Source organism: Plectropomus leopardus, chromosome 2 (genome assembly GCF_008729295.1).
Source record: "Plectropomus leopardus isolate mb chromosome 2, YSFRI_Pleo_2.0, whole genome shotgun sequence".
NCBI classification, from domain to species: Eukaryota; Metazoa; Chordata; class Actinopteri; order Perciformes; family Serranidae; genus Plectropomus; species Plectropomus leopardus.
In genome coordinates, this window is record NC_056464.1 from 5,565,300 (window position 1) to 5,573,623 (window position 8,324).

Below are 8,324 nucleotides of genomic sequence, written 5' to 3' on the forward strand. Positions count from 1 at the left end.
TCCCCCAAAGAAATCAGACCAATTTGCTGATGTTTCAGAGGGTTACATATCTTGTGAAAGACGTCTGAACACAATACTGATGTTGATCTCGGTTTCAAAGAGTTAATGATAATCCTGCCTTAGCCTGAGAATTGAAATTGCTCATTACTGACCCTGCCGAATGTGAGCGGAGCTGATAAATATTATATATATTAGGTTACTGAGATCATATTCTGATGATTTAATGTAACATATAAAGTGAAGTGAATTGAATGTTTCACCCTGGGAGGTTGCAGATTGGTTTTTGGATTATCAGCTGCACAAAACAGAGTCACATCTGTAAATCCTCCACTGGGAATTACAAACAGCAAGCGGAATCTACTCAGAGTAATGTGTACTTCAGAAAACAGTCATAAAAGCAGAAAACCACATATATTACTGCATTTTTTTCAAGTTGTGATTTGAATGGTGAATGACAAGATTCTGTGATGTCATGATGATCTGTTCTAGAATCCTGTCATGACCTGTGTTCAGAAGTTTCATTTAGAACCAGACACTGTTTGAAAGTCACAAGACAAATCTGCACCCAAGATATAAAGACTTAAAGCCCTCATACTGTAGAATGGAAATGTCGGTGTATAATAAGCTCCGTCTGGACCAACAGCTTTGTGACGTGGTGATCAGAGTGGACGGCGTTGAATTTCACGCACACAAGATCGTCCTTTGCAGCTCCAGTCCGTATTTCAAGTGAGTTAGTTGTGTGGTTTAAACAGCTGCTTCATTAACACTCTTTAGATAAGCAGAAAAACAGCAGCATGCTTTGCAGTGAAGAGTTAAAACATTAGCAGTTATTATGTTTTACCTCGTTATCAATGTAAAATCAACACCAACTGAAGGTTAAAAGGTCTCTAAAGTTACATCTCGTGTTTCCTATTTTCCCAACATTGACTAGCGGCTGAACATTAGTTTGGTGTGTCAGGGCATTTATGTGTTGCTGACTAACTTTAGTAGTCTTATTTTTGCAACTGTCATGACCCATACATAAGAGTTGTCCCAGTTTTCTTTCTTTGCTGCAAAAACCAACACATACATAGCCCAATACGTGCACTGGTAGTGTCACTTGAGATTGAAATGTGGGGACATTAAATCGTAACCGTAACACTTAAAAAAAAAAAAATCATTATTACAGTTTTAAATGCAAAAATTGGAGAAACAGATTAGATTTCACCAGAACTGCATTCATAGGATTTGATTTGACAAAAAGAATTTAAATGAATTAACCTTAACATGAATTAAATCATTTTCAAACCCTTCATTTTCCTCCCTAAACAGAGCCCTCTTCACCCACTGGTCAACCCCAGACAGAAAGGTCTTTGACATTCCCAATGTGTCACCTGACATGATGAAGCTCATCATAGAGTTTGCCTACACCGGCTTTGTTCTCGTGACACCGGAGAACTTAGAGGAGCTGTTACAAGCAGCAGACCAGTTCAATGTGGAGGGCATCGTACAAACCTGCTGTGACTTCCTGGAGAAGCAGCTGACCCCACAGAACTGCATCGGCATCTGGTGGTTCACAGACTGCTGTTACACCCCCCAGCTGAGACGCAAGGCCTTCCTTTTCATATTGATTCACTTTGAGGAGGTTGTTGCCACCTCAGAAGAGTTCCTGCTGCTCTCCGGGCTGGATCTTGCCAAAATCCTCGAGGAGGACCAACTTAATGTGAGGAATGAGTGGACGGTGTTGTCAGCAATCCAACACTGGATCGCCTTTGCAGATGAGGAACGCCAAGAATACACAGCTATGCTTTTTTCTAGAGTAAGTGTAGGGTGTTCTCAGTCGCCATGACACTAGCTTTTGATTTGCATCTGTCACATCATACTAATGGCCTCCAGCAACAGGTGATTTTAAGTCATGTCCAAAATATAGAGGTTAAGACAAAATCAAAGCTTAGACCAGGACATACTGAGCCCTTTTCCAGATCAGGCAATAAATGGCATCCTTGTCTTTACAAATGTAAAATGCTTAATGATTGAAGATCAATAGATACTTAACTGTGAGAGCTCTGTGTAAAACTCTTTCAACGTCCCCCTATGGTATGATTTCTGATGAATCATATGGTACAAGGATTTATTTAAACTGTTTTTTTTACATACTATTATATGATTTTTTAAAATAGTTTTTCAACAAATTATACTATGAATTTTTTCGACTTTTTTTGTTTGACACGTTTAAGTGATTTTTCAATGATGTAATGACTTTTTAAACACTTTTTGACATAAAATACTTTTTTCGTCATACTTTACTATGACTTTTTTAAACAGTATTTCAGCAACTATACTATGATTTTTTTATACACTATACTATGGCTTTTTAACACTTTTTTAAACATATAATACTATGACTTTTTAAAAAAGTTTTTCAACATACAATAATATGACTTTTTTCAAAATACTATTCTCTGACTTTGAGATGGCAAGATGGCAACACAATTCCCCTTCAATATAAGAGACATGTTCTTGACAGTTGAGTGAATTTCTACAGCACAGGCACGTCATGAAATACAGATTTAGATGAACATGTATATTAGTTTATAATGCATTTTCAAATGATCTTTCTTATCGAACAAATCTTTGAACATTAACGCCGGAAAATATCTATCTATCTATCTATATATATCTATATCTATATCTATATATCTATATCTATATCTATCTATCTATCTATCTATGTATCTATCTATCTGATATATTCAATTTTGTTTTGCTAAGAATCCTCTGTTGTTGTTTTTTTTAAATTGAGACAAGATAAGTAGTGTACAAATTTGTCTGTTCTATTTAGTGGACAAACTAAGTACTTGCAACACTGTTTCTCAGTTACCTTGAACGTATGTTTGGCATTTCTGTACTGCCATTTATTGCTACTTAAAGGTCAACATTCATAGTCCGGTCAGACCATCCTGATGAGGTGAGCTCAACTTTCTGTTTCACTCTCTGTACATAAAGTCTGGTAGCGCTATCAAGGATCTGCACCATAGATGACAAAGTGAACACAACAAACTCATGTAATTGGGATGGCTGGAGTGTAAATGGCTACTACATCCATGCTAACAAAAAAAAAAATCCATGCTATGATCTATCTGTGATAAGCTAAAAGCAGCTGATAATATCTGCCAAGTCACAGTATTGGTTGGACTCTATTTCAGACTATTTGATTCCACCTTCTGTCCTTGTGTCTTTGTGTAGGCCAGGTTGGCTTTAGTGAGTCCAGGAGACATCTTAAGCAACGTAAAAAACAACAATCTGTTGAAGACAAGCATTTGTTTCCGACCCATTCTCCTCTGGACCCTGGAGGCCACACTTGATGTTTCTGCAAAGAGGTTCTCTGACTCTATTCTGGCCCGCCCACGACTGCCTCCTGCCATCCTGTTAGCTGTTGGTGGCTGGAGCAACGGCAATCCAATCAGTGGCATCGAGGCGTACGATGTCCGTGCCGACTGCTGGGTCAGTGTGACCAACAATGAGGATGGCTCCTCCCGGGCCTACCATGGCACAGTTTTCCTTGATGGATCGGTTTACTCTGTCGGCGGCTGTGACAACAATGAGTTCTTGAGTTCTGTGCACAGGTTTGACCTAAGCACACGCCTCTGGCAGATGGTGGCGCCAATGCATTCCAGACGCTGCTTTGTCAGCGTAACTGTGATGGACGGGTGCATATATGCCATTGGAGGTAATGACGGACATCTACAACTCCAAACTGCTGAGCGCTATCAGCCCAGAACCAACCAGTGGACTTTAATTGCGCCCATGCATGAGCGGAGGGCAAACGCCAGCTGTGCAACCCTTCATGGAAAGGTGGGTGAAGCTATAGAGCAGCTCTGTGATAGCTCTGTGTGAGGACAGGGACAGCAAACAGGTTCCATACTCTAGTTTGATTCTTAAGCATTGAAGATTTACAAAAGGAAATTATTAATTTTAAAGTTTTGATTAATATTCAAGATATAAACTTGAAAAAAAAATTCTTACAGGAGAAGGGCACAATGAATATTTTATTTATAATAAAGAGCCTTTACAGCCTCATCTTGCACTGGAAGCAGTTATAACACCAAGAGCTAAATAAATAAAACAAAAGTCTATCAATTGTGTTTGACTGTTAAACAAAAGCAATAACACAGAAAAATAATGTTTTTTTAAAAGTTCCTAAAATGTTAGGAAATGCAATATTCACAGGAAATAATCTGCCCAAAATTCATCCAAACCTCTTGTTTTACACAATCTTCTTACAATTATTGCATTTACCATTTGGGTTAATTGTGCAGTTTATTAGTTGTTCTGTACTGTATTGCCTTGCATTAAATATAATATTAAACATCTTATCAAGGAAATATTCATCTATCTAAAATATGTCACTTAGTAAGGGGTCGTCAGTTTACTCAATGATAGAAAAGGGGGTCCCGTAAAGGGTAACTTTGGTATTTTTCGACCTGGACGCTATTTTCCAATGGATTTTGTGTCTAAGTGACTAATGGGAACACTGGTTTAGTATTGAGAGAGAGCGTGGCAGCCAACATTATCCATCTGTAACTGGCTGGTTTACTCCATCAAAGATGTGAAAATTAGTCTAGAAAACACATTTTGTACAAGATATTAGATTCATGTTTTTGCAAACTTGTCATCAGTGGAGGTCTTTGAAAGATTACTCATAGCTCTTCATGTTTCTCCAGGTGTACATTTGCGGTGGCTTTAATGGGTATGAATACCTGTCAACAGTTGAATGTTATAACCCAGCGACCAACCAGTGGACACTGATCGGCAACATGGGCGAAAGGCGCAGTGGAGCTGGGGTCATCGCCTATGCAGGCCGTCTCATGGCAGTAAGAAAAATACATAATAACTTTACTAATATGGCATCTTTTTAATGTTATATAGCCATAGATCAACACAAACATGGCCTCTTGCCTGTTAAGGGTCAGCTCTCTGGGTTGTCGTGGCCCTTTTTAAATTCAGAATAAAGTCATTTTCAGTATAATAGTGGATTAAAATGTAGTCAGTTAGGTCTGCTGCATGAGACACAAGAACTGAAAAGGAGAAGCAAACTTAACTTAATATATAACTTTTCTCTTAAAGGTCGGCGGTTTCAATGGAACCACCCATCTGCACACTGCTGAGGTCTACAACCCAGACACCAACACCTGGCACGCTGGTCCCCCCATGTTGAACTCTCGCAGTAACTTCGGAATCGCAGTGATTGATGAGCACCTCTTTGTGGTTGGGGGTTTTAACTCCACCTTTGACGTTGAGTGCTATGATGTCAACACTGGTAAATGGTCTGATGTCAGTGACATGGAGGTCTCCCGCACCGCCCTGGGCTGCTGCGTGGTTGACGGTATTCCCAACCTGGCTGAGTATGCTGCCCCTCGTCATTCCCTATAGTTCTCCAAAGTGGAGGAGGATGAGGTGGAGTGATGGAGGGGAACCTTACTAATATCTCTGTTGTTCTGTAAATAAATGTCTACCAAGCATCAACAACAGTTTTACTGTGTCTCCACAAATAGTAGATTTTCAGTTTTCAGTTTAGTGGACATATGAAAATGCCCTGAATGGTTACATTGCAAGCTGTTTCACAGCTGCAACTTTTATCAATAATGGAGCCATTTTTCAAAGGTAGTTGTTCCTATTAATTACTTAGATATGCAAATATGGGGAAATACATCTAAGTCCAGGTCAAAGAATACCAAATTTACATTTTAAGAATGCTCACACCAGTAACACCAGTGCCAGCCTACCACTGTAAATAACAGTTTGTTCTGAGTGACTCACCTGGTTAAATTAAAGGTAAATAGATTTAAAAAGAAATACAATTCATGTACAGTTAATTACATTTAATTACAATTAATGTACTTTGAATTGTACAGTTAAATATAGAAGAGCTTCTGCATCAGGATCTTCAGAAAATGTCGTGGCATCAGCTAGTCCTCGAATGAACTGTCGATTTTCATTTCACTCAGTCTTCATTATCGATCACAGCTTAGCCATCATCCTCCTGTCTCCCACCACCTCCACTGAGTCTAGGGGACATCCGAGGACAGAGCTTGGTTGATATTCATGATGATCAAAATGTAGTTTTTACATGTTTTACAATGTGAACAATTGAATACATTTTGCAAATTTCACATCATGGGATCATTAACATTTCAAACATTGCGTTTAATGTAGGCCTATTATAACTTACTACTATAATACCCCTACTCAATGATTACAATTATTAGTAGTCTACTTTTTAACACCACATTAGAGGGCTGACTAATGAGCTGAACCCATCACATATATTTTAAGTTTGATTCATACTGAATTAAAAATCCAAATTCAAACATTTATATAAACATTGTTCAAAAAAGCACAGCAGGCCTAAAGCTCCATTCGAGTGACTATACCCCCCTCTACACTTACCAGTGAAGTGCTTTCAATGCTGTATTTAACATTTACCGTTCAAAAGGTTTATAATAATACACCAAACTGTAGGTAATGCCTGGATAATCCAGATTAGTTTTTTATTGTGAAACATAACTATAAAACTATTCTAACTAGTTGTTGGAGAAACTGTGGACATAAATGAGACATGAATGGTGTGTATAGCTCTCTCCAGTGTTGACAGCATTCTGGGATAAAGTTGTGAAGATAATGGAACCCATATATGGGTATCAGCATTTCATAACTCCAGTAAACCTGATCCTTGAAACTCCCCCTGTACCCCCCGTGAGACATCTACGAATACTTACAATGTATACTTTAAAATAAATGATAGAAAATGGCTGTAGCTCACAAACACCTAAAATGAATAAATGGAAAGAAGCAGTTTATGAGGTTTACCAAATGGAATTAGGTATGTGAGGTATGTGTATCTAAGAATATGTTTTTGAGACTGGACAATAAAACTCAATTATTACAAAGGAAATGATGACAACCTATACAATGTAAAATGAGCACCTCCATCTCCACATCCACAGGAGAGACTGTGAGCTAAGAACACACAAAAATGTTTTAGCTTACTTTTAAAAGCTGTCAAACCAAAGATACCTGTAAAAACGCACGTCAATATTTGCTATTGTTTGGGTCACTTTATTTGTCATTTTCTTACACCTTTAAACAAACAAACAAACAAACAAACAAAACTCTTGATTTTTCCCTATAGTCCTTCAGTTTTTGTTGTGCTTCTTTGGCCAACTCCTTGCTCAGGTAATCAACAGTTCTTTCTCACTGATGAGAAAAAACAGTAAGAAGTGATTAACAAGTAATTTAAGAAATTTACATACATCAGGGGTTGTAAACTTTTATGTAAATTCTAATTAACACTCATATTTCCAGTCGTTCTCTGGTACACATTTATACAGTTCCTTGGCTTTGTCAAGGGAAACGGAGTGTACAGCTGCAAGGGCATGGACTGTTGCCTGTGTCATGAAGTGATTAAAGCCACATGTCCAACAGTTTAGTGAAAATCAGACATCTAAGAAGGTTGTGTCATGCCCGAGGTGACAACTAGGCAAGACCTGATATGATCAAATGGCATTATAAATTTCTACTGGATACTAACTGTGTTAAAGTGAGAGATATAATTGAAAATATGTAGACCACAAATCAAAAAAGTGTCTCACCTCTGGCAGAAGCACATCCATGATGAACGCCACCTGATCAGCAAACCCTATCCTCCTCTGTGTTGTTTCAAGCACTCCTGATAAGTGCAACACTTGGTTATCATCTTCAACAGAAGGTAATGACCATGTACTCCTTCTTTACCCCTGGAGACTTGACTTTCCCTGTGCTGATATCCTGCAAATATATTTAGTTTCTTGAGAGGATGCTCAATATAAATATACCATCAGAAAATGTTTCACTTTAATTATTTATATTCAGCTTGAAAAACATTGCAAACTTCAAAGTAGCTGTCCAAAATGCGCATGCACAGAAAGTTTCGGGCAGGCGGAACAGATCAGGTACTGACAAATTTGTCCAGCAGAGTGCGCTTCAACTCCATAAAGCACGTGTAGCATAGAGCGTCACAGTCAAAAGAGTGACATCTGCTGGCTGTCTTTGAGAAGTCTTTCCATCTTTCTCTTAGTTTTTAATAAAAGTTATTTTGTCAAAGGTGTGTCATTGTATTGGTCTTTAGATTATATANCTCAACGCAGCTGCCCACACGCCCGCTGCACAGCACGTTTCGGGCAGGCGGAACAGATCAGGTACAAACAAATTTGTCCAGCAGAGTGCGCTTCAACTCCATAAAGCACGTGTAGCATAGAGCGTCACAGTCAAAAGAGTGACATCTGCTGGCTGTCTTTGAGAAGTCT

General features: G+C 38.5%; 1 protein-coding gene across 1 annotated transcript; it reads left to right on the plus strand.

The window, feature by feature from the left end:
- Nucleotides 1-607: 607 nt before the first annotated feature.
- Nucleotides 608-5,412, plus strand: LOC121948988 (kelch-like protein 10). The gene is made up of 5 exons (XM_042494575.1): nucleotides 608-726; nucleotides 1,312-1,798; nucleotides 3,226-3,834; nucleotides 4,704-4,853; nucleotides 5,107-5,412. The coding sequence occupies exons 1-5, from the start codon at nucleotides 608-610 to the stop codon at nucleotides 5,410-5,412; spliced, it is 1,671 nt and encodes a 556-aa protein (XP_042350509.1).
- Nucleotides 5,413-8,324: the final 2,912 nt, after the last annotated feature.